The sequence below is a fragment of the Stenella coeruleoalba genome, assembly GCF_951394435.1.
Source record: "Stenella coeruleoalba genome assembly, chromosome: 7".
Classification (NCBI taxonomy): domain Eukaryota; kingdom Metazoa; phylum Chordata; class Mammalia; order Artiodactyla; family Delphinidae; genus Stenella; species Stenella coeruleoalba.
The window spans coordinates 23,669,075-23,696,973 of NC_137153.1; the positions used below are offsets into that span (position 1 = coordinate 23,669,075).

Genomic DNA, 27,899 nt, shown 5'->3' on the forward strand with positions numbered 1-27,899 from the left:
ATAGATATATCTGAACTATTTCATGATAGGTTTGTTTTTTTTTGTTTTCTTTTTTGCAGTACGCGGGCCTCTCGCTGCTGTGGCCTCTCCCGTTGCAGAGCACAGGCTCCAGACGCACAGGCTCAGCGGCCATGGCTCACGGGCCCAGCCCCTCCGCGGCATGTGGGATCTTCCCGGACCGGGGCACGAACCCACGTCCCCTGCATTGGCAGGTGGACTCTCAATCACTGCGCCACCAAGGAAGCCCAATGATAGGTTTTTATGTATACAGAAAAGAATAGAAGACTATATACCAAATAGTGAGATAATAGTGATTAATTTTAAGTGGTGTAATTGTGGACAATTTATATCTTTGGACTTTTTAACGTTTTCCAAATATCCTAAATGTATTACTTATAGACCCAGGGGGATACTCAAAAGTTATTTTCAAAACAAGTGTTAAAAAGTGGAATCTAGGTTCTCACCAGAAAACAAAACAAAACAAAAACAAAAACAGAACAGGAAGCATTTGAGGTCCATTAGTTTCTTTTCTTTGTGTTTAATTCGCTGGGACTGGCTAAAGGATAACTTAAAAAGTTCTGGAGGAGTGATTATACTTACATTCCTGTTTGAAGGTGAAATATTCTGTAAGATGCCTGCATTCATGATTTCCTCGAAGCAGAAACAATGTTTTGGGATGATTAATCTTTAAACTCCATAAAAACAGCACACACTACAAGACAAACACAAGGATAAAACTTTTATTTTTGAACACAATAACACATAAAGACAATTTATACAAATTCAAATGACTTGCTATAATGGCGTATCTCTTTGATATTCCCAAGTTGAAACATGAAGAATTCCAGCTTTTGAGTGTGTTGTGTTGTTGCCCTAGAATTTGTCTTTTTTGTTGTTTTTGGTTTTGTGGGTTTTTTTTTTTTTTTGTGGCTGTGCCACATGGCATGTGGGATCTTAGTTCCCCGACCAGGGATTGAACCCGTGCCCCCTGAAGTGGAAGCACAGAGTCCCAACCACTAGACCTCCAGGGAACTCCCTGCCCTAGAATTTGAAAGAACGTTAAGAGCGTAGCCTTCATAGAAATCTCTTAATTTCTGTTCCCATGTTCCATCCAAATATCTAGATCTCTACAATAAAGTCACCCACACACATACCTTAGTCCTAAAACCTGTATTTTATTTAGTGGAGAAACAGTAGAGACATTTCCACTAAAATCAGGAACAAGGCAAGGATATCCACTAATACCACTACTATTCAACACTGTACTAGAGGTATTAGCCAACTGAATTAGACAAATCAGTTAGAGGCTTAACAATGAGTAAAGAAAAACAAAAACTATCTGTATTTGCAGATGATATAATAGCATACCTGATAAACTCCAGAAGAATCAATGATACAACTAACTAAACTAATAAAAAATTCAGTAACATGCAAGGATATAAAATTAACACACAAAATAGCCTTCATATACACAAACAATAAGTGGGACACAATGCTAGACAAAACTCCATTTACAATAGCAGCAAAGAAGATTAACTACATAGGAATAAATTTAACAAGAAATGTATAAAACTCATACCAGGAAAAAGTTAAAAAAACACTCCTGAAAGACACAAAAGTAGACATGAACAAATGGAAAGATATTCCCTGTTTTTGGATAGGATGATTCAGCATTAAAAGATTACAGTTCTTGGGACTTCCCTGGCGGTCCAGTGGTTAAGCCTCTGCGCTCCCACTGCAGGGGGCGAGGGTTCTATCCCTGGTCGGGGAACTAAGATCCCACATGCTGCACAGTGCAGCCAAAAAAAAGAAAAAAGAAAAGATTATAGTTTTTCCTAGTTTATAAACCCATTACATTTCCAATAAAAATACCATAAGCTATTTTATGGAGTTAGACAAGTTGATAATAAAATTTATATGGCAAAATAAACATGTAAGAACAGCCAGGAAACAGCCAGAAAAACACTGAAAAAGATGGTTAAAACATACTATAAACTTCCTAAATTAAAATAGTGGTCCTGGCACTATATGTAGATAAATATACCAGTGGAATAAAATGGGTCAGAAATTAATGCACGTACATATAAAAATTTGAGATATAAGAAAGGTGGGCACCCTAAATCACTGGAGAAATGATGAGCTTCTTAAGAAATGTCTCTGGGACAACTGGTGCTATTTCAAAAAAAAAATTAGAACCATATCTCACATAATGAATAACAAATGGATAAGGGATCTAAATATCAAAATGCAACCATACAAGTTCTAGAAGAAAACATGAGGTGAGTTTTCTTTAGCTTTAGTGTACGGAAAAACTTTAAAACTAATGACTAAAAGTTCAAAGGCAAGAAAAGAAAAGATGGGTAAATCTGGCTACATAAAAATAATTTGCATGGTATAAAACAATTCGGCAAAAACTGACAAAACCACATATACATTTAACTTTTGACCACATCTAGGAGCCTACCCTGAAGATACACTTCCAACAATAAGAAAATACATACACACAGGCTGCAGTGTTGTTTGTAATAGCAAAGTATTTGAAACAACCTAAATGACCATACAAAGGAGAGAGGCTGAGCAAATTATGATACATCCACACAATGAAGTACTATGAAGCTATGAAAAAAAACATGAGAAAGATCTCTCTATAAACTTATTTGGGGCAATTTCTAGGATACACTGTTAAGAAAAAAGCAAAATGAAAGAGTATCTACAGTATGCTACTGTTTATGTAATAAAGAAGGGGTATAAGAAAAACATATATTAGCTGCTCATTTGTGCATAAGAAATAAGGGAAAGATAAATCATAAACTAAAGAGACTGGTTACCTAGAGCAGGCATAGAGGAAATGGGTGGAAAGAAGTGGGGACTGGGAACAGGTTAGGAGGGATGAGGCCGGAGTGACACTTCTCAAAGCATACCTCTTCAGATAGGTTTGACCTCTAGAACCACAGTAATTAAAATTATTTGGGTATTAAAATTACTCAAAATAAGTATTTAAATCAACCAGCATGTGATAGAAACCCCAAATATAATATGAACAGTAACAAATGAGCCTAACTGTATTATAAATGGATAACAAAGTAACAAAGAAAGGGATGGGATGGGGGAGAACTAACCCAAGTTATATATGTATATAATATATAATATATATATATATACACACACGCTATATATAACCAAGCTACATATATATATATATATATATATATATAGTGTGTGTACATATATATACATATGCGTGTATATATATATATATGCATACATATATATATCTCCTAGATCCTTCTGCTGAGAGGGCCTAGGACCTCAAAATCACTATGTGTATTGATTTGGGGATTACAAATAAATTTTAGTAGGGAGGCATATATACAAATACAGAATCCGTGAATAATGAAAATCAATCGTATAGTCTAATCATAAAATATACATATCTCATTCATATACAGCTTCAAAACATAAGCAAAAATTGACAGAACTATTGTGAGAAACAGATAAATCAATAACTGTAACTGGAGATTTTGACGCAGACCCAAAAAATCATAGTTCAAGCAAACAAAAATAATCAAACTTATAGAGAACAAGTGAACAAGTACAGAATGCATTATTTTCAAGTATATATGGGATAGTCACAAAAATCTACTGGGTACCACAATAAATTCCAAAGGGAGTCTCAATAAATTCCAAAGAATGAATATTATTCAGATTATGTTCTCTAATTAAATTATGCTAATTAGAATCAGTAACAAAATACTAACTCTAAAAAAATCCCACATGACTGGAAACAAAAAACATACTGCTTCATTGTCTTAGGGTTTAAAGATAATTCTTTAAAAAATGCTGAATGATAATAAAAACAATACATGTCAAAATCTGTGGGACCCAGATAAAGCAGCACTTAAAGGGCAATGTACCTTAATAAGTACATTTATTTTTTAAAACAGATATGCAAATATGTTTGTATATGCTTAACCTATCTCTGAAATGTCATACAAGAAACTCTTAACAGTGATTGTATGGGTGGAATGGCTAATATATGAGAAGATGCTCAGTGTCATTAGTAATTAAAGAAATATTAATTGAAATGACAATAAGATACTACTTTATCATTTTGGTAAATATTAGAAAATGAGATAAAACCAAATTCTGGAAGAGGGACAGGAGGAAATATCAACTCTTAGGTGCTACTGGTAGGAGTATAAACTGGTACAGCTGTTCTGAAGACTGATCTACAATAATCAGTTCAAGTGTTATATGAAGGTAGGTACCCTTTTCCCTAGCAATCCCACTCTTGTTCATAAACCATAGAGAAACTAAAACATGGGACCATAAGTGGATTTATATAAGGGTGTGCTTCACAGCAGTGTTCATGATAGAAAGAAACTGGAGGCAACCTAGTGTCCACCACTGAGAACAGAGAACTAAAATGTCATAGATGTATACTATGGGATACTATGGAGCAGACAGAAACCCAGATAGATCTTAAAAACATACTGACATGTAAAAACAAAAATCAACAGAAAGACAGCTACAGCAGTGATTCTCAGGGTGGCCACATTCATATCAAAGTGTGGTACATCAGCATCACACAGGAACTTGTTAGAATATACATTCTCAGGGTCTATTCCAGACCTAAAGAATCAGAAATTCTGGGTGGGCTCCAGCAATCTGTTTTTGAACAAGCCCTCCAGGTAATTATGATGCATGCTAAAGTTTGAGAACGACTGAATAGCACCATAACATTTATGTAAAATTAAAATATTTTTCCCACCAAAACGTTATATATTAAAAAATTAATAATATATGTATTCTGAGGCATATACTAAATACAATAGCAACATGTATAGTTGGGAGAGGGAGTAAGGAAAATAGAGGTCACAGATAAGAAAAACAAAACAAAACAATAGAGGGACTTAGAAAAGACTAGTAATAAATGTGCCATGACCTTAAGAGCTTAATTCAACCAAGACTTCCCTCCTTTTTGAAAGGAAAGACTTCAAAATCCTGAATCCAAATGCTTCTCAAAATGCCTACTCTAAGTCACCAACATCTCCTGCCTATGCTTACTGGATAAGATTACTAACTAGTCTTTCTGGGCTCCCATAGTCAGTCCACCACGTAACAGCCAGAGTAATTGTTTTAAAACATAAATAAATGTGAATATGTCACTTCCATGCTTAACAAACAAATAAACAAACAAAAAAGCTCTAATGGCTTCCCACTGCATTCAGAATAAAACCCAAACTCTACCATGGTTTGCAAGGCCTGACATCATGTAAACCCTGCCTATGTCTCTGATACACTGTCTACATTGTCCCCTTACTCATTCTGTCTAGCCACACTGACCTTGTTTCTATTCCTGGGCTGCCTTAGGCTTGCTCCTTCCTCAGAGCTTTTACACTTGATATGCCCTTTGCCTGAGATGTACTCACCCCACCCCTCCATCTACGCATGGCTCATTCCCTCAGGTCATTCAAGTTTTTGTTCAAATATTACCTCTTCAGATAGGACTTCCCTGATCTCCAACTAAATTAGCTACTCCTGTCCCCCTTTTGTCCCTTACTCTGATTTGATTTTCATAGACACTAAGCAAATATAAGATGCCATCTCTCTCACTAGGAAACACAGTAGGGACTTCCCTGGTGTCGCAGTGGTTAAGATTCCGCACTCCCAATGCAGGGGGCCCGAGTTCGATCTCTGGTCAGGAACTAGATCCCACATGCATGCCACAACTAAGAAGCCTGACTGCCGCAACTAAGGAGCCCACCTGACACAACTAAGACCCGGTGCAACCAAATAAATAAATAAATATTAAAAAAAACAAACAAAATAATAAAGGACTTGGCTTTGCTTGTTTATCTCCGCATCCCCAGAATTTAACAATGCCTCTCAACTTAGGTACTATTAACAAGCATAATTCTTTGTTGCAGGATGTTTTGTATTCCTGAACCCTGCTCATTAAATGCCAGTAGAACTTCTCAATTATTGTGACAAACCATTCATATGTCATTGTACATAATTATGAGTACATCTGCAGTATAGTTTCTCAAAAATGAAATTGTTGGATCAAAATAATGTACATTTTGAGACACACCTTGCAAAATAAACTTTATAAAATGTAAATATATAGACACATACGAATATAATTGGATGGCTTTTTCCTTTTTTGGGTTGACTTTTGTTTTCAACATAATATTTCAAATTTCACAAAATATTCCAAGGAAAAAGTACATTAAATTCATATATAAACATAGAAAGCACTTTCTCTCTTCCTACTTACCTTTCCCAACCAAGAACATGATATATCTTTTGAATTATTTGGTCTTTATCTCTGCCTCCTGTAACGATCAACTAAACTTTTTGAAGTAATGAGTTATAATGCCCATCCACACTACAATGTAATTTGGTTGATATACTTCTCAGCCTCTAATCTCAAGTTTTATTTCCTCGTATTATACATCAGTATGCAACTGTACAATTATCTTGTACACATCAATTAAAGGTCATGATTATCAAAAAATCTGTTCGATACTCTTTGTATTCCTATGTGAACAGAATTTTTACTCCATCTCAAGAATCATTTCTATATGTCAACAACTGTTCATTAGTTGTCCGTCTGATAACATTTACATCACCTAAACATCTGATAACATTTTCTCTTTGGTGGCTCCTGTGCATTTAGTACAACACATCCTATGCTGAAAAGGTTCCCTTTAATCCTTTCTCTTATTATAAAATCAATGAAAGGAAACTAAAATTTAGCTTCCCCTACCACAGAGGAAGTACTTTATAATGGGTGCAAATGAAGAAGGAATATCAAAAGGCTCAGACAAAAGTGAAACTTTACTATTCTGTTTTATCAGTCACATTTGGACCAGTCCCTGGTGTACTACCAAAGCCCATGTTGCTTCAGGAAAGATCAATGCTTGCTCTGGGCATGGAAAAAAAAAAATATCATCATGCCTTGATTCTCTCATACAGGCTCAAGGAAAGAGAAATTATTAAGTATGGAAGAGAAAATAAAGTTCTGTGAAAACGATTTGGCAATACATATCAAAAGTCTTAGAAATGCTCACACTCTTAAAAATACTCATTCTATTATAAGAATCCAACCTAAGGAAATATCAGAAATGCTATTAAAGATGTATTCAAAAAGATGTTAATTGCAGCAATATGCAGAATGGAAACAACTGGAAAACAACGTTGTACCACTTACAGTACAAGTGATACAATATCCAATTAACTGCTGCTTAAGCCATAAAGACATTTAAACATCTCAGAAAACAAACAGTCTGGAGGCAAGATGTCTAGGTTTAGTGTACCAGCTCAACATCTTCACCAAGAAATCATGCCCCCTCTCCCTCTTTGATCTGCTATTCACAGCAGGTCTGCTTTTCATTCTTAGTTATAGCACCTCCTCATGGTCACAAAATGGCTGCTACAGTACACACACCCACATTTGACATGACATAGGGGAATGGGGGTCCAAAAGCTTTCACCTTGCAAGAGTCTTTTCATCTGGAAAGAAAAAATTTCAAAACAACACACACAAATAACAATGACAACACAACATGCAGAAGTCCCTTTATATATTACTGGGCAAAAGAGGATCTCATGTTTACCCTGGACTAGTCACTGGTAACAGGGAATGGATTGCCATGACTAGTTCAAACCAACCAGAATTCATTCCCTTGGGCTGGGATAAGGGCCTTCCCTCTCTGAAATTAAAAGTTCTCCCTGAGAACTTTTAAATAGGTAGAGTGTGCAATGTTACAATCTGCAAGTATGATCTCCACCCATCCCAGGTACCTATTTAGTTATCCCTGACAACCCCCAATCCTATTTATCTGAACAAAACAGGGATTTGATAGTAAGGAAGGAGGAGAGAAAAGGTAGGCAAATAAGCAGTACCTGCTACAAACCAAATTATCCAAAGAGAAATGGTGAAATAAACTACGGTATTTATACCACTAATCATACTTTTGGAGAAATTTTAATGATAGAGAAAAGTGCTCTCAAGACAATGATGAGTGGGGGGGAAAGACTACAAAAGAGAATGCACACAACGATCTCAACTTTCTTTAAAAAATATACACATGTAAAAGAAGAAAAAGACTGTGAGGAAATACAACAAAATGTTAACAGTAATTTCATTATAATTCATTTATAACTTTATTTGTAAGAATTTTTTTCTTAGATTCTGCATTTCCCAATTTTTCTACAAAAAAATGACTCTTTATAACAAAAAATTATAATAGGGACACCATCACCTTATTTTCATCTGTTTGACAAAAACATCACCACTCATGCTTATCAAGCACATTGATAAAAATTTATTGTTCAAGTATATACTTGTATCATGTTAGACTAAGTTGTAGCTTACAGAAATCTATATAATCTTAGTGGTCTATAAGTGGCTTCCAACAAACATGAGATATATCCTACAGTTCAGTTTTAAAACTGGTATAATACAGCATTGTCAATTTAAAGTTTTGATTCATTTATCTCTTAAGCTGTTCCAGAAAAACGCTTTGTTAGCCAAACATCAAATAGCATGATAAAGCCAAATATAAACTATGATTTATTAACATTCATTCAGTCAACAAATATTGAGTGCCTACTATGTGTCAGGCACTGTGCTCAGTCCTAATATGAAGAATATTGCTAATAATTAAATAAGTACTTTTGGGGACTTCCCTGGTGGTTCAGTGGGTAAGACTCCATGCTCGCAAGGCAGGGGGCTGGGGTTCAACCCCTGGTCAGGGAACTAGATCCCGTATGCATGCCGCAACTAAGAGTTCACACGCTACAACTGAGAACCCACATGCTGCAACTAAGAAGTCTGCATGCCACAACTAAAAGATACCGCGTGCTGCAACAAAGACCCGGCACAGCCAAAATACATAAATAAATATTAAAATAAATAAATATTTTCATATCATACTGAGCGATCTATTCATAAGTAATCTTTTCTATTAGACTGTCAGCTCCCATAGAGACCATGAATCCTACTCATTATTTGATGCTCAGAGCCTGCCATAAAGTTGGCACTCAGGAAACATTTGTTGATGAGTGACAGAAAAAATATGTTAACACAAAATATTCTGAATATGGCATATGTGTACAAAACTCATCGTGGGTCTGTGTGTGTGTGTGTGTGTGTGTGTGTGTGTGTATTGTGAATATACTGATGCATTGAAACTATTTTTAAAGTATGTAATCAGAGGATGATTTGGCACAATATTTATCCTTTTAAAAAGTTATTTCTGGGCTTCCCTGGAGGCGCAGTAGTTGAGAATCTGCCTGCCAATGCAGGGGACACGGGTTCGAGTCCTGGTCTGGGAAGATCCCACATGCCGCGGAGCAACTGGGCCCATGAGCCACAACTACTGAGCCTGTGCGTCTGGAGCTTGTGCTCCACAACAAGAGACGCCGCGACAGTGAGAGGCCTGCGAACCGCGATGTAGAGTGGCCCCCGCTTGCCGCAACTAGAGGAAGCCAAAGCACAGAAACGAAGACCCAACACAGCCAAAAATAAAAATAAATAAATAAAATTTTTTTAAAAAGTTATTTCATTAAATAAAATTAATTACAAATTCAGTAAGTTCCGTATTCTTTTCTTCAGCCTCTAAAACTTCCTCATGCTACTAAACACAAAGAACTAAGCATTCAGTGAGTCTTTCAAACACCCATACTTTTGACATACTGTCTATTAAAATAGGATGTGGATAGGAATATGGGAAGCTTTTAATGTTACACTCTGCAAGTATGATCTCCACCCATCCCAGGTACCTATTTAGAAATCTTGGGAAATTACTGAGCAGCAGGGAGAATGTGCTTATTTCCTTAGCTTCTGTCATTAACTTTCGAACTCATAGATGACACTAAATGAATTTGAGACACTGGCAAGATAACACTGAACTTTTCTGATTCATGCACTTAGACTATCTATCTAACTAAAGAGTAAGATATATTTCTCTTGTTGTTTATTTTTCTGGCAGCTTTAGTATCACAGCTGCTTTTTTGGTTGAGTACCAGGTGAGAGGGTTGACTTGTATTTAGGAGTGATGCTGCATGAACAATAAACCTTTAACCACATAGTACAGTGAGGGTCCCACACTACGAGGGAGAGGCAGAACTAAAGATTGCAAGAACAGCAAGCAGACTCAATTTCTCATCTCATGCTTATTCTGGGGATATTATAAATTTGATTACCTGCACTATTTCAAAAGTTACTTCTCTTTTATTTGCCAAGCATGTACAGCTGAATCAACGGACATTAAATATGAATGTACTGTGGTTCCACTGTACTCAAGTCATTCTGTTAGGTTTTGAAATAGTTTTATCTTTTGTACATAAAAACTTATACTTTGTTTTAAATCTAACCATTTTCCTGTCATCATACAATTTTCAAAATATATAAATTGTGAGTTTTCATTAACTTCATTAACTGTAATCATTTTTTCCTTCAATGAACATGTACTTCCTATGTGTAACAGTATCATAAATTATTCCTACAAGAGGCTAAGTGCCCGATTATTCAGCATTGGCAGTTAATCTAAGCGTTCAATGTAGCTCAGCAGCTTATAGTTTTATAATTAAGGTGAGCTAATCCAAACCCCACTTAGGGTGAACAGCAATTTATATCATTTATATACAGCCTGTACACTATCTACAAAGAGGAAAGGCTGGTAAACACTTAAGTTATTTGCAAAGCAGGGTTAACATAGCCTTCTATATGTCAGATTTTTACTGGCTAATAAAAGGAATAGTTCTTTTTATATCAATTAAAACGTATCTCTATCACTTTAATTATTGAAAGTAACAAAGTTTATAAATTCTGCCAGTGTGTTCTCATTTTAATTTCTTCTACTGAAGAATGGAAAGAAATTTTTTTAAAAAGATAATATGATAGTTCCAACACACCAGTTTAATATTTACCTCTATACTGAAATAGCCTCTGTCCACATAGTCACCCAGAAAGAGGTAGCGTGTATTACTAGGTGATCCTCCAACTTCAAACAACTTCATCAGGTCAAAAAACTGTCCATGAATGTCACCACATACTAGGAAAAAAAACAGACCTAGGGTGAGGTGAAAAATTATGTCTTAGAAGAGAAAGGGCATTACACCAATAGGACCACAGTTTAACTTTTAACTTAAATCAGTCTAGCTTTTGACTGGACTGCTCGATAATTGCAGGCAATCTATCAATACGAAATAGTCCTACTGGAAATATTAGACATTTTAAATTGTATTTCTTCAATGAATAACACATACTAAACAACCCTAAGACTGCTCACAATTCCTAGAATAATGATCACACATTTTAGTTGGTTATTTGTAATCACTTCTCAAATTAGCTCAAATCTAAGTACCACCATGCGAATACTTCTCATACCTGTGATTGGAGCATCTACTTCTATCATAGTCTTCTCTTGTCTCAGGATGGCAGCCCCATCATTGATTATCTTTAAGGCTACTTCCTCTTCCAGTCGCCCTTCCTTCACCAAATGGTTTTTCAAAACATCAATTTTAGGTTTCCCATTCTCAAATACTTCCTTCAAAGTAAGCCGCTGTGTTGGAGGAAAAGGGACAGCTAGGAAGAGAGAAAAAAAATTTTTTAACAGTTAAAGGTATAGAGAAAAACCATAAACACATTACTTTTATGTAACAAATTAAACCTAATGCATCACCACGATTTCACATCCACAGCACGAGAACTACATAGGAAAACAAATCGAAGATACTATATATTATAGATGATCGATTCTAATTTTTTAAAAGGCCACAGTTAAAGTCATTTAAAAGATATATGTGTGTGTGCGTGTATATATTATGTTATACATATAAAGATGAAAGACTTGAAGTTGATTCAGTAGATAAGCTAAAAGTGAGACAAGGGACTAGATGATATGAGTATCTTTTATCTATGGAAAATGTGTTAAAAATGAAACTATGGTTTAAAAAAATGAAGGAAAATAAATCACAACACTAACAGGGTATTTATTTCTTCCAAAGAACAGACCTAATGAAACCATGTCTTGGAAGTTTGACTTCAGTTCCTGATCAGGGGAATCAGATGTTTTTTATGTACATACGTATGTATTAATAAAAGGTAGTTGCTTAAAATATTACTAATAACAAGAACACAACTAACAGGATGGAGCTCTTTCACAGAATAACTTGCTCTAGTAACAGAGCATAAACTTGAGAAAAATAGGTATGGGAGGTCTAGCTGTGTTTTCTAATCTCGAAATTCTAACAACTAACTTCAGTGTACACTGGATATAAAGTTTATATACAACATCATGGTAAATTAGCAACTTGAACAGAAAAAAATTTTTGACATTTTAAAATTGGCTATCACCTCTTCTTTTACCTATCTTATAATGTAGTCTACTTTAGATTCCCTGTGACCTAATAGCCACAAGTCTATAAACCATAAGTTTTAAAGGAGGGATTCATTTCAATTTGTGGTTACTGTCTGATTATTCTACTTCTAGCTTTATGGAAGTATTATTAAGAACCAAGTTGAAATCTACAGGCACTTAAACAATTTTAGACTTGATCTAGCCATTCCATTTTGTATTTTTTACAAGTAAAGAAAATCCTATGGTAAGTTTTATAATGCTCTTAGCTATAATTTGACTCATTTTGACTATTCAAAGCCCATTGAAAATATCATAGTAGCTATCCAACCAGCAAATATTATCCTGAGATGGGGACCATACACATCCCAGTTTACTCAGGACAGTCCTAGGTTTCAGCTGCTCTCCTAGTATAACTGTTAATAGCATCCCCTTTCCCTCTTAAAACTGTCTCAATTTAAAGGACAAATTAGTCTTAATTTGTGTAATTCATATGGAATATCAATATACTATTTTAGTAGGATAATCTAAATCTAAAATAAGACAAAAATAAAATATTATGATGAGTCTTTTATTCATTCATCTGGTGAGTCTATAAGACAGGGTGAAGGTTAGTCCTGAACAAGTTTACTTAAATTTTTACTAAATTGTTTTTAATTGCCCACTTTGTAAATCAAAGAAATTGGTCAAAAAACTAAAAACAGGGCTTCCCTGGTGGTGCAGTGGTTGAGAGTCCACCTGCCGATGCAGGGGACACGGGTTTGTGCCCCGGTCCGGGAAGATCCCACATGCCACGGAGCAGCTGGGCCCATGAGCCATGGCCACTGAGCCTGCGCGTCTGGAGCCTGTGCTCCGCAACAGGAGAGGCCACAACAGTGAGAGGCCCGCATACCGCAAAAAAAAAAAAAAAAAACCAAAAACAAGATGAAATAATACAAAATCAAATATGTTGGAATTGACAAAAATGTATCATAACAGAGGTAGTATGAGAGACAAGAGATCCACAGATATTACTTGACTTCTACCAGTAGTATTATTACTTACTAATAAAAATCATTTTCCTCCAACCTCAGTTGTAATCAGAGAACAGTTTACAAAACAGGAAACCCGTTTTTCTTATATATCATAAAAGTCACGTAAGTAAAGGTGACAACAACCTAAAGAGCTCCTGAGGAGGAAATTTAGAAAGATATTTTTTCTTTCTCTCAAATTCTTCAGTTGTAATTTATTTAAAACAAGTAAATAAGTCAGTTAAATGAAAGTAAGGATGAAATGGATCAAGGGGATTATGCCTAGCTAAGAGAAATGGGACACAGCTGAGCCAGGAACACTAAGAGGAATTAAGATTGGCTTGGGACAACATGCATAAAAGAAAGTTCCAGGAGAGTCCTAAGTTTTTAGGTAAGGGTTATTTTTTTTTTAATTTTTGAATTTTATTTTATTTTTATACAGCAAGTTATTAGTCATCAATTTTATACACATCAGTGTATATATGTCACTCCCAATCGCCCAGTTCAGCACACCACCACCCCCACCCCACTGCGGCTTTCCCCCCTTGGTGTCCATATGTTTGTTCTCTACATCTGTGTCTAAACTTCTGCCCTGCAAACTGGTTCATCTGTCCCATTTTTCCAGGTTCCACATACATGCGTTAATATACGATATTTGTTTTTCTCTTTCTGACTTACTTCACTTGGTATGGCAGTCTCTAGATCCATCCGTGTCTCAACAAATGACTTAATTTCATTCCTTTTTATGGCTGAGTAATATTCCAGTGTATATATGTACCACAACTTCTTTATCCACTCGTATGTCGATGGGCATTTAGGTTGCTTCCATGACCTGGCTATTGTAAACAGTGCTGCAATGAACATTGGGGTGCATGTGTCTTTTTGAATTATGGTTTTCTCTGGGTATATGCCCAGTAGTGGGATTGCTGGATCGTATGGTAATTCTATTTTTAGTTTTTTAAGGAACCTCCATACTATTCTCCATAGTGGCTGTATCAATTTACATTCCCACCAACAATGCAAAAGGGTTCCCTTTTCTCCACACCCCCTCCAGCATTTGTTGTTTGTAGATTTTCTGATGATGCCCTTTCTAACTGGTGTGAGGGGATACCTCATTGTAGTTTTGATTTGCATTTCTCTAATAATTAGTGATGTTGAGAAGCTTTTCATGTGCTTCTTGGCCATCTGTACGTCTTCTTTGGAGAAATGTCTATTTAGGTCTTCTGCCCATTTTTGGATTAGCTTGTTTATTTGTTTAATATTGAGCTGCATGAGCTGTTTATATACTTTGGAGATTAATCCTTTGTCCGTTGATTTGTTTGCAAATATTTTCTCCCATTCTGAGGGTTGTCTTTTCGTCTTGTTTATGGTTTCCTTTGCTGTGCAAAAGCTTTGAAGTTTCATTAGGTCCCATTTGCTTATTTTTGTTTTTATTTCCATTACTCTAGGAGGTGGATCAAAAAAGATCTTGCTGTGATTTATGTCAAAGAGTGTTCTTCCTATGTTTTCCTCTAAGAGTTTTATAGTGTCCGGTCTTACATTTAGGTCTCAAATCCATTTTGAGTTTATTTTTGTGCATGGTGTTAGGGAGTGTTCTAATTTCATTCTTTTACATGCAGCTGTCCAGTTTTCCCAGCACCACTTATTGAAGAGACTGTCTTTTCTCCATTGTATATCCGTGCCTCCTTTGTCATAGATTAGTTGACCATAGGTGCGTGGGTTTATCTCTGGGCTTTCTATCTTGTTCCATTGATCTATGTTTCTGTTTTTGTGCCAGTACCATATTGTCTTGATTACTGTAGCTTTGTAGTACAGTCTGAATTCAGGGAGTCTGATCCTCCAGCTCTGTTTTTCTCCCTCAGGACTGCTTTGGCTATTCAGGGTCTTTTTTGCCTCCATACAAATTGTAAGATTTTTTGTTCTAGTTCCGTAAAAAATGCCATTGGTAATTTGATAAGAATTGCATTGAATCTGTAGATTGCTTTGGGTAGTGTAGTCATTTTCACAATATTGTTTCTTCCAATCCAAGAACATGGTATATCTCTCCATCTGTTGGTATCATCTTTAATTTCTTTCATCAGTGTCGCATAGTTTTCTGCATACAGGTCTTTTGTCTCCCTAGGTAGGTTTATTCCTAGGTATTTTATTCTTTTTGTTGCAGTGGTAAATGGGAGTGTTTCCTTAATTTCTCTTTCAGATTTTTCATCATTAGTGTACAGGAATGCAAGAGATTTCTGTGCATTAATTTTGTATCCTGCAACTTTACCAAATTCATTGATTAGCTCTAGTAGTTTTCTGGTGGCATTTTTAGGATTCTCTATGTATAGTATCATGTCATCTGTAAACAGTTACAGTTCTTCTTTTCCAAATTGTATTCCTTTTATTTCTTTTTCTTCTCTGATTGCCGTGGCTAGGACTTCCAAAACTCTGTTGAATAATAGTGGTGAGAGTGGACATCCTTGTCTTGTTCCTGATCTTAGAGGAAATGCTTTCAGTTTTTCACCATTGAGAATGATGTTTGCTGTGGGTCTGTCGTATATGGCCTTTATTATGTTGAGGTAGGTTCCCTCTATGCCCACTTTCTGGAGAGTTTTATCATAAATGGTAAAGGTTATTTAAAAAATCAATACCCTTCAAATCAGAATAAAAGAATCTTCAACTTTAAAGGAGTGGGTCTTACCACCCTCTAAGTTACCCCTAGCTATGTTTAGAGTCCTGAATTCCATTTCCCTTCTTGTACTGGATAGTTCTATACATACATTAGCTGAGATTGATTCACAGAAGACTGGGAAGAGCCACAATCCAGAGAAGACTAAAGGAAATCGAGCTAAGTTTGCTAATGAAAGGAAACAGTAGAAACTTTCCAAGTAAACTTTAAACGTCTGTGTAAAAAAATATGCCCCAGACAAGAGTGACCATTATGTCTGAGTATCCTGGTTTATTTATTTTGTCCTGATGTAATTATTAATAATGCTTCCTTTTACTCTCAAGTATCCAGAAACAAAATTAATCAGAATCAACTGATCAGAGGCATTTGTTTAGAGCATAGATTCTTAGGTCTCATACGTGTGGAATCAGGATCTTTGGAGATCTACACAGACCTCCGCATGGTTAACAAGTACCCCAGGCAAATCTCATGCTCACTAATCTCAGATAATCAGCACCTGTATTCCCAGTCATCACATAGTCATAGTTTACTGGTCTTCACGTCCCTTGCCCCAGCCCCTATGTGGCCACATGAATACACGGAGTTCAGAATTTCTGAGTGAAAAATAGAGGATCTAGAGTAGTGCTTTGTAAACTGTCTGGTGGAACTGCCCCCACCCCAGCATCAACAAGTGGAAAACTATACTTTGTAAAATGCAATAAAAATAAATTACTAGAAAAATGATCACATGCATAGATGTTGTGCCAATGTCAAGCTGCTATAAAAGTTTTTAAATGCTAACTCTCTGTATTTACTGCAGTTAGTAACAATTCGTGGACAGACATTGGTCCACGGACCATACTTTTGGGTAACACTGGTTTGGATAAACATGGATTTGGGGGAACAAGAATAAGACTAGAGGGCTTCCCTGGTGGCGCAGTGGTTAAGAGTCCGCCTGCCGATGCAGGGGACACGGGTTTGTGCCCCGGTCCGGGAGGATCCCACATGCTGCGGAGCGGCTGGGCCCGTGAGCCATGGCCGCTGAGCCTGCGCGTCTGGAGCCTATGCTCCGCAACGGGAGAGGCCACAACAGTGAGAGGCCCACGTACCGCAAAAAAAAAAAAAAAAAAAAGAATAAGACTAGAATCAAAACTTAAATACTACGCATATACATGTCTCTAAGCCCAAGTTTGGAGATTTTATTATGTCTTATGTCTAATGTATACAAAAGATGATATTCAACTGGCTTCACTTCTCACTTCACAGTGGATGATAATCTAAACCCAAATCTCTGACAAGTTCATTTCAAACTGCCTTTAATGGCACACAGGATTTCATTAATAAGAAATACAACTTAAACACTTGGACTCTGAAGTTGTAGCCTCTAACATCTTATCCATGCTTTAAACTATGAAGTATTTGAACTGTAACACAGAGGTTCAATTCTTGCATCCTTTCAAATTATAAATAAACCACTCACCACCACACATGGAAGTTTCCCTTCATTTCTGTGGCTGTGTGTTGCCTCTCTAAATACTCCATTTATAAAGCTGTCATCCTTCCAAAATCATGTCTTAGCACAATTTTTCAAATTTCAAAGAAAAGGTACTCAAGTGATTACAAGGCTAATAAGTAATTCCAGACATTTTATTTGTTCAAAAAATTAAATAGGCATTTTTAAATAAAAGAGTCAAAATGTCAGTAGTGTCAGAGCTCAAGTTACTACTTTATTGGTTTCTTCATATTGTCACTTGGGGTTCCTGGTTCCTTCATTTTTAATACAGGCATGTTATTTTATAAACTATAATCATTACCAACAAGAAAGTAGGGTTAACAGAGGGATTAAAGGGTCTCAAAACACGAGCATAGAGTTAAAAATATTTTTTGACTATGAATCAAAAGGCCATTTATCCAGAAATGTGATCATTTAGGGGTTATAAAACTACAGTACTTCTTTTTAAGAGTAGAGGAGGTTCTTGTTACTCAAAGATGATTGGTGGGCTTCCCTGGTGGTGCAGTGGTTGGGAGTCCGCCTGCCGATGCAGGGGACACGGGTTCGTGCCCCGGTCCGGGAGGATCCCACATGCCGCAGAGCGGCTGGGTCCGTGAGCCATGGCCGCTGAGCCTTCGCATCCGGAGCCTGTGATCCGCAACGGGAGAGGCCACAACGGCGAGAGGCCCGCGTACAGCCAAAAAAAAAAAAAAAAAAAAAAGATGATTGGTGATAGAAAAGGCCACTTTAAGTGTATCCACATTAAAAAAAACAAAACAAAACAGTCATTCTAACAGGTCTGAGGTGATATCTTGCTATGATTTTAATTTGCATTTCCCTGATGATTAGTGATGTTGAGCACCTTTTCATGTACCTGTTGGCCATCTGTAATGTCTCCTTTGGGAAAATGTCTATTCAGTTCCTCTTTCCATTTTTAAATTGGATTGTTTGGGTTTTTTGCTATTGAGTTGTATGATTTTATTATATACTTTGGATATTAACCTCTTATCAGACATATGATTTATAAATACTTTCTCCCATTCTGTAGGTTGCCTTTTCACTTGGTTGATGGTTTCTTTTTCTCTGCAGAAGTTTTTTAGTTTGATGTAGTCCCAGTTATTTTTGCTTTTGATGTCATACCCCCAAAACTGTCACCAAGACCAATGTCAAACAGCTTTTTCCCTATGTTTCCTTCTAGGAGTTTTACAGTTTCAGGTCTTATGTTTAAGTCTTTAATCCATTTTGAGTTAATTTTTGTGAGTGGTCTAATTTCATTCTTCTGCACTGTAGTTATACAGCTTTCCCAACACCACTTATTGAAAAGATTATCCTTTCCCTCATTGAATATTCTTGGCTCCCTTGTCAAATATTAGTTGACTGTATATGTGAGGGTTTATTTCTGAGCTCTTGATTCTGTTCCATTGGCCTGTGTGTCTGTTTTTATTTTATGCCAATACCATACCGTTTTGACTACTAGAGGTTTGCAGTATAGTTTGAAATCAGGACGTATGATGCCTCAAACTTTGTTCTTCTTTCTCCAGATTGCTTTGGTTATTCAGGGTCTTTTGTGGCTCCACACAAACTTTAGGATTGTTTTTTCTATTTCTGTGAAAAAAACCATTGGCTTTTTTTTTTTTTTTTTTTTTGCGGTATGAGGGCCTCTCACTGTTGTGGCCTCTCCTGTTGTGGGGCACAGGCTCCGGACGCGCAGGCTCAGTGGCCATGGTTCATGGGCCCAGCCGCTCCGCGGCATGTGGGATCTTCCTGGACCGGGGCACGAACCCATGCCCCTGCATCGGCAGGCGGACTCTCAACCACTGTGCCACCAGGGAAGCCCAAAACCATTGGCATTTTGATAGGAATTGGATTGAATCTCCAGACAACTTTGGGTAGTATAGACATTTTAAAAATATTAATTCTTCTGATCTATGAATATAGAATGTCTTTCCATTTGTTTATGTCTTCTTCAATTTCATCAAAATCTTGTAGTTTTCAGTGTACAGATCTTTCACCTCCTTGATTAAATTTATTCCTAAGTATTTTATTGTTTTTGATGTTATTGTAAATGGAATTGTTTTATTTCTTTTTCAGATATTGCATTGTTAGTGTATAGCAACACAAGTTATTTCTGTATGTTGATTTTGTATCCTCAAACAACTGAATTTGTTTATTAGTTCTAACAGTTTGTTTGTTTTTTGTTTTGGTGGAGTCTTTAGGATTTTCTCTATGTAAGACCATGTCATCTGCAAACTAAGACAATTTTACATCTTACTTTCTGACCTGGATTGATTGATTTTCTTACCTGATTGCTCTGGCTAGGACTTCAAGTACTATGTTGAATAAGAAAGGTGAGAGTAAGCACCCTTATTTTACTCCTGATCTTAGACGAAAAGCTTTCAACCTTTCATTGATGAATATGATGTTGGCTGTGGGCTGGTCATATATGGCTTTTATTAAGTTGAGGTATGTTCCTTCTATATGCAATTTGTTGGGTGTATTTATCAAGAAAAGATGCTGTATTTTGTCAAATGCTTTTTTTGCATCTATTGAGATGATCATATGATTTTTATCTTTTATCCCATTAATGTGATGTATATCACATTTGTTGATTTGCATATGTTGAATTACCCTTGCATCCTAGGGATAAATATCACTTGATTGTGGTGAATGATCTTTCTAACATGCTGTTAATTAGGTTTGCTAATATTTTGTTGAGAAGTTTTGCATCTCTATTCATCAGGGATATTGGTCTGCAGTTTTCTTTTCTTATAGTTTCCTTATCTGGCCTTTGTATCAGAGTAATGCTGGCCTCAAAAAAAATGAGTTTGGGAGCATTCCCTCCCCCTCAATTTTTTGGAAGAGTTTGAGAAGGATTGGTATGAATTCTTTTTTTAAATGTTTGATAGATTTCACCAATGAAACCATCTGGTCTTGGGCTTTTCTTTGTTGGGAGGTTTTAGATTACTGATTCAGTCTCCTTATTTGTTATTGGTCTGTTCAGAGTTTTCCACTTCTTCATAATTCAGCCTTCATAGGTTAAATGTGTCTAGAAATTTATCCATTTCTTCTAGGCTACCCAATTTGTAGTGGATAATTGTTCACAGTAGTCTCTTATAATCCTTTATATTTCTGTGGCATCAGTTGTAATGTCTCCTTTTTTCATTTCTTATTTATTTGTCTTTTCTCTTTTATTCTCAGTCTAAAGTCTGTCAATTATGTTAATCATTTCAAAAACCAATTCTTAATTCTGTTAATCTTTTCTATTGTTTTCCTGGTCCCTATTTCACTTACTTCTACTCTTATCTTTGTTATTTCAGTGGTGAAAGCTGCTGGGTTATCTGTTGAGCTGGTTGCCATGAACCTCATTCACGCCCACTGCATACCTGCCATGGTAGCCCCTTCATTCTACTCAATTCTCTGCTCAAATGTTACTTCTTCAGAGAGCTCTTCCCTATTTTATCCAAACAAAACAAAACAAAACAAAACCTCTTCCCTAGACACTGATCAGAGAAAAGGTTTGGTTCTTCATCAATTTCTAATTAAGTACTTTGAGGTATATATTATGTACACACCATTGTTGAGACATATAGAAACTAAGTCTGAGCCAGATATCAACTGTTGAATTCGACAATTATGCCACCAAATGTTCATTTCAGATATGGTAAACTCCTGCTCAACCTTTCATCCTAAAATTCTTTCCTCCTCAAAGTTTAGTCTGGGGATCAAAAATATCAGAATCACCCAGGAGCTTGTTAGAAGTGCAGGATACCTGGCCTAACTCAGATATATTGAAATCAGAATCTGCATTTTAACAAGATGTTCAGGTGCACATTAAGAAGCACTACTATAATTTACTGATTTTTAACTCCAATTGTACATTAGCATAACCTAGGAAGTTTCTGAAAATATAATGCCCTCATCCATTTCTAGAAATCTGGATTCAACTGGTTTTAGATTAGTGTCCCAGAAACTGGTAGTTTCAAAAAGCTCTCCAGGTAATCCTAACATGCAGCCTAATGTGCAGATTGAGAACCAATGTTCTAAGTTAAATGATAAATGCATTTTTTCCTAATTTCATATCATTCTAAATTCTTGTCTTTTTCTCAATTCATCCTTCTTAACTCTAGAGCTACACTGTCTAATAAGGTAGCTACTAGCCACATGTGGCCATTTAGACTTAAATTTAAATTAATTAAAATTAAATAAAATTTAAAATTTAGTTCCTCAGTTGCACTGACCACATTTCAATGCTCAATAACCTCATGTGCTCAGTGACTGCCATATTGGAGAGCATAAATACACAACATTTCTATCAGTTCAGAAAGTTATATTGAACAGCACTGCTCTTTAGTATTTATTCAAAAAATGAAACAGCATTAACAAGTTAATCTGAGCAAGCAACTAGTGCAGTGAGCAATAAATAAATAAATAAATGCACCATTCAAATGGGAAAGTAACGTGTAAGATTCAAAAAGCAGTTAAAATTAATGAAACTTAAGAATGATCCAAGAATAAAAGAGTATTTGGGCTAAATGCAGACCAAAAGTTGGCATTTTTATAATTGGTGCTCTAGGCTATCTGTGCAACAAATTTTCTTTTAGTGCTCCAAAATCAAACTAGTTTAAAGAAAAAAGTTTTAAGAAATTTGAAAAACATTTCAAAAATTAGAAAATTGGGGGGGGATACCCTACATAAATTTTCATTAATAGCACATATTAAACTAAAAGCAGATTGCTACATGTTTAGCACGACTGCATTAATAAGGCTAGGGGCAGCAAAATGTGTTAGATAACCTTTCCAATTCTGAGCCACTATGAATAATGTTGCTATGAACATTCTTCTATCTGTCTTATGGTGGATGTAAACACCCGTTTTACCCAGGATTGGGAATGCAAGGTTAGGGGGGTAGGCATAGGTTTCATCAAACAGTTCACTGAAGTCTTATACCATTTTAGCCACACCAGCAAGGTGTGAGGGTTCCAGTTACTCCTTGCCAACACTTAGTATTGGTCACTTTTAAATTTTACTCCATTATAGTGAGTGTCTACTTCTCTTTGTGGTTCTAATTTACATTTCATTGGTGAATAGTGATGCTGAGCACGCTTCCACTTGTTTACTGGCTATCTTCCTTTTGGGACATGCCTAATCAACCAATTTTTTGTCCATTTAACAATTTATTCAGGGGGCTTCCCTGGTGGCGCAGTGGTTGAGAGTCTGCCTGCTGATGCGGGGGACACGGGTTCGTGCCCCGGTCAGGGAGGATCCCACGTGCCGCGGAGCGGCTGGGCCCGTGAGCCATGGCCGCTGAGCCAGTGCGTCCGGAGCCTGTGCTCCGCAACGGGAGAGGCCACAATGGTGAGAGGCCCGTGTACGGCAAAAAAAAAAAAAAATTCTTCAATATATTTTTTCCATTGACTGATAAAAGTTCTTATATATTCTGAGTATGTCCTTTATCAGATATATGCTTTTTTTCTTAATCATCTTTACATAGCATACAATTCAATGAATTTTGACAATCATTACAACAGAACTGACTGTGTAACAATTCTAGGAGAACACTAGGAGAGAGCAAAGAACAGAAATGAAACTGATAAAAATAAAGTATATAATATGTAAGACAAACTAGAAAAGTTCTTTTGGAATACAAAGGAAAAGGACAAATATGAAAATGGTGAGAGACAATGACATACAGAGAATAGAGGATGGAGAGCCAAAATAAGAGGTTAATGATATTCCTGAAAAACTAAACTAGAAAAAATGTAACAGGAAAAATACTCAAAACAAATTAGAAAACTTTTCTGAGCTATATAGAAAGGTTTGCTTAAACACACTGAATCACTGCATTTCAGGAAAAACTAATCAAGAGGCACATTCTTGAAAAAATTCTGAATTATAAGGATAAAGAAGAAACTTAAATCATGATGGTCTACAGTTTTTTTTTCTAGAATATTAGATTTCTAACATCACTGGAATATGTGTAGAACTCTAAGGAGAAAAGGTTGTAACTTGTAAGTTTTGTACTCAGCCAAATACTTTATATTATCTGTGAAGGTCATAGAATGACATTCAGAAAATCAAAGGGACTCAGAAAATATATCACCTACAGAGCCTTCTTGAAAGAAAATTACCTCAACACTTACTGTAGGTAATGTTGTGTTTTCTTGATTTGAATACTGGCTACACAAGTATGTTTCCTTTGTGAAAATTTATCAAGCTGTACAGTTAGGATCTGTGCACTTTTGTATATTATACGTCAATAATTTTTTAAAAACCTTTTTAATGCAAAAACACTTGAGCCTAGCTGACCCCAGTCAGAGTTGAATTAAAATTAAGGAAAAAACTGCAAAAGTCATGATACCAAAGATTTTCAAGTCTAGCTTTATTCACTTTGAACCCCAGACTCAGAAGTCTAGGTTGATTTCAGGAAGATTATGTAACTCAGAGATCAAATTTCCACTCATGTGCAAATTCTATGTTTCAGTTCCTTCCCAGTCCTAAGAAATGTGTTTCTAGAATGATTTTTTCATGCCGCTGTTAAAATAGAATCATTCTTGACATGGTTGATGACCACATCCAAATCACATTTTGGACACTTTGCAAGGAACATTACAAAACAAAATATTTGTCTTTACCTCACCTCTCTCCTCAAAAACAGAAGGATAGTAAGTAATAAAACAAACTATTTTCATTAACAAGTAACTCAAATAATGATTTTCTGTATTCTTTAAAAATTCATATAGCGAGTGCCCAGTCTATCAATGTTTCAGCAGGGAAATACTGCCCGATATCAGTCTGCACCTTCAGCTGAGACATTTTGGCATTCTAGTCAGTATGAGAAGCCAAGAGAAGACGGGAAAGGAGGCACAAGGTGCTCTCTTTCACTCTCTAAGTCTGGAATGTTCTTTAAAGACCTCTTTTCAAAGCATTTTCTTCTCCTGAGCTGCTGTTCCCCACAGGGAGGCCAGAGCCATGGTATTTTGTCTCAAAAAGCAAGAGGGAAGAAGAGCCAATGGAAACGCTGATGTCCTTGGTCCACTGATAATATTAAAATATAAGGTATCGTGAAAACTCAGCTGTCAGGGACCCTGAGGGAGTGAGTCAATTTGAACAGACAATGGAATGCTTTGTCTATTTTTTTCCCTCTCTATTTTTTCCCCCATAAGATACTGATCATAAATATACATATATGTACATACACACGTAAAATTTTAAAAATAAAAGGCATATTTATGAATCTAAAATTCACACAGAATTAAAGAAGTCACTTTTAAAGGTTAGGATACAAAAAACTCATAGGTGATGAGTAATATGCCAAATACCTTTTATTTAAAATTGACAAGTGGTCCAGTGTTTAGCTCTGTTTAAAAATAAATCTAAATAAATAAATAAATAAATAAATCCATACGATATGATCTAAATTGTGACTAAATAATGCATTAGAAAAGGCAATAAGGAAATATACCCAAGTATTAGTGCTAGGTAACAAGATTCTAAATTATCTTATTCTTCCGACTTGCCTATTTTTAAACTTTCTCTGATTACCCTGTATCACTTTTATAATCAGAAAAAAAGTATATAAGAAGTCAGTATACAATTATTTTGTACACTATATGATCATAATGATATTCTTTTAATTGAACAATAAAAATTGGAAGAAAAGGATGAAAGTATAAGCAAGAGTGTTTGGACTACAGACAGCTTTTTTTTTTTCCTATCTGCTCTGCCCTACATGTTTCCAAGTTTTTATAAAAAACTTTATTAAAAGAAAAGTAACAGATGCCAAGGGCAAAAAGAAAGGCAATCCCACTGGCAATAACTTTCCTTATGTTAATCCGTTTTATACATAAATAAGACTTCTCTCAAATCAGCAGAGCTATACCCCAAACTGACTCTTACCAGCAACATTAAAATTTAAGTTACACCTATAAGCAACCAAGAGTTACTAAGATGACAAAGAGGAAATTCTGTGGCTTATGCTTCAAAACACACAAAGGCACTATGGTTAGCAGAAGGCAGACCCCACAAGATGCCTGGTCCATGGTATACACACACCTTCTCCCAGTTACTCCATCAATCATCTAGGTACTGCTGGAAGGAAGTCTGCAAGCATAATTAAGGTCCCATATTAGATGACCTTAAAATAGGGAGACTGTCCAGGTGCACCTGACCTAATCACAGAAGACCTTTTAATCTGGATTTAGAGGTCAGATATAGGAGTTCAGAGAGCTGAAGCATGAGAGGGATTTGAAGTGCAATTTCTCCATTGTTAGCTTGAAGATAGAGCAGGCCACGGAGCAAGGAATGAAGGCAGACTCTAGGAGCTGGGAGTGGCCCCCAGCTAAAAATAAGGACTTCACTCCTACCACCACAAGGAACTGCCAGCAACCTGAATGTGCTAAAGATCAGATTCTTCCCCCAGCCTCCACATGTAAACTCAGCCAGGTAGGCACCTTGATTTCAGCCTTTGAGCCCTGAGAAGTCTATGCCATGAATCTACCTCTGACCCACAAAACTAGGAGCTAAAAAAACGTTGTTTTAAGCCACTAAGTTTGTGGTAATTTGTTACACAGCAATAGAAAACTAATACTGAATTCTTGAAGTCAAAGTTTTTTCCTAAAGCCGTTCAACAATTACAAATATACTTTTATACACATAAGAAACTAACACCAGCAGCCTCTCAGAATCAAAACAGAAGTCCCAACTTATAACTGTACTATGACTCATAAAACAGATGAAGTGAACCAAACCAAACCACAACATGCATCACAGACTATCTAAGCTCAAATTCTTTTTAATACCAGATACTTCAGATCCATGTTTCAAGATAAGACCTCAGGCAAACTAATTTAACAGTAACTCTGCATAGACACTAGATCTGATCTAACACTAGAACTTCATGAGTTCTAGCAACTCATCTAGTCTACAAATTCTAACTAGTCCTTGCCCAGATTACAAACTTCCACCCTAAAATCCAACAATAGTCCTTCATCTAACAAGAGTATCCAATGAGTAGCCTTCCTAACTGCCACCCCCTATAGAGAAGATCCCTATTTCCTCTAGTTCTCTGCTTGTTGCAGCAAGTTAAACAAACCTAACTTTTTTTTCTTTAACTATAAATAAATCCTTCAGCTGACCTTGTTTCTAGGGAGACCCATGACTTTGTAACAGTGTGCACATATGAGGCCACTTGATTTCCACCTGCTCAAGGCCACTCTGCCTACTAGAGTGAGTTACCTGATCTTCAATAATTTTCTCAAGCACTTCAGGGTTAAGGTGATACGGTGGGTCCTCTGACTTTCAGTCTTATCAGATTGTTCTGTTCAGGAGTGAAATCTGGCTTCTACCTAATTAACAGCATTCCTATCATCTGTCTGCTTGTTCAGTATCTTGAGTGTCATTCATCTATAAGAGGAAGCCCATAGGCAGAGGACAGACTAGGACCTAATAAGTGTATTTTCCAGCCAGCCCCAAAGGCTGACAAGTTCAGAAGGTCTCATTAGACCAGTATCTTTAGGCAAACTCTGCATTGGGTCAATTTTTCTAAAACTTCCTAAGGACCTTCCTTAGTCCTTACAATCCTGAGAAGTGTTTTGCTTAGTTCTGTCTAGCTGGGGCTGAGGCTCTGATCGGCCCTCAATTGATGACGGCTTATCTTTGGTGTCACTTCATGTCTTCTGGAGACATATGGTTGCAAAAGTGCCACCCTTAACAATCGTTGCAGGTCACATGGTGTTTTCTCAACCTGAATCTCTGCCTCCTCTGTGCCTCCTCGATCTGCTTCCTTCACATTTTCAGATTATGAATATACTCAATAAACGGCATAATTTCACCAAGGAAAAATTTCAAATTACAAATGGCCTCTTGGGGACTTTTTTTTTTTAATTTATTTTTGGCTGCACTGGGCCTTTGTTGCTGCGCGCGGGCTTTCTCTAGTTGTGGCGAATGGGGGGCTACTCTTCATTGCGGTTCACGGGCTTCTCTTGATGCGGAGCACGGGCTCTAGGCGCATGGGCTTCAGTAGTTGTGGCTTGGGGCTCTAGAGTGCAGTCTCAGTAGTTGTGGCACACGGGCTCAGTAGTTGTGTCTCACGGGCTCTTAAGCACAGGCTCAGTAGTTGTGGCACACGGGCTTAGTTGCTCCGCAGCATGTGGGATCTTCTCACACCAGGGCTTGAACCTATGTCCCCTGCATTGGCAGGTGGATTCTTTTTTTTTTCTTCAATACGCGGGCCTCTCACTGCTGTGGCCTCTCCCGTTGCGGAGCACAGGCTCAGGACGCGCAGGCTCAGCAGCCATGGCTCATGGGCCCAGCCGCTCCGCAGCATGTGGGATCTTCCCAGACCAGGGCACGAACCCATGTCCCCTGCCTCGGCAGGCGGA

General features: G+C 36.7%; 1 protein-coding gene across 4 annotated transcripts in view; it reads right to left on the minus strand.

The window, feature by feature from the left end:
* Window positions 1–27,899, minus strand: part of PPP3CC (protein phosphatase 3 catalytic subunit gamma) — a 99,413-nt gene that overhangs the window by 40,700 nt on the left and 30,814 nt on the right. For all 4 annotated transcript variants that reach the window (XM_079926650.1, XM_079926649.1, XM_079926648.1 and 1 more), the window contains exons 2-4: window positions 11,402–11,599; window positions 10,942–11,066; window positions 601–712 (exon numbers count right to left, since the gene is read on the minus strand). In XM_079926650.1, the coding sequence (XP_079782776.1) occupies window positions 601–712; window positions 10,942–11,066; window positions 11,402–11,429 (265 nt within the window). In that variant the 5' untranslated portion in view covers window positions 11,430–11,599. The remainder of the gene's footprint in view (window positions 1–600; window positions 713–10,941; window positions 11,067–11,401; window positions 11,600–27,899) is intronic.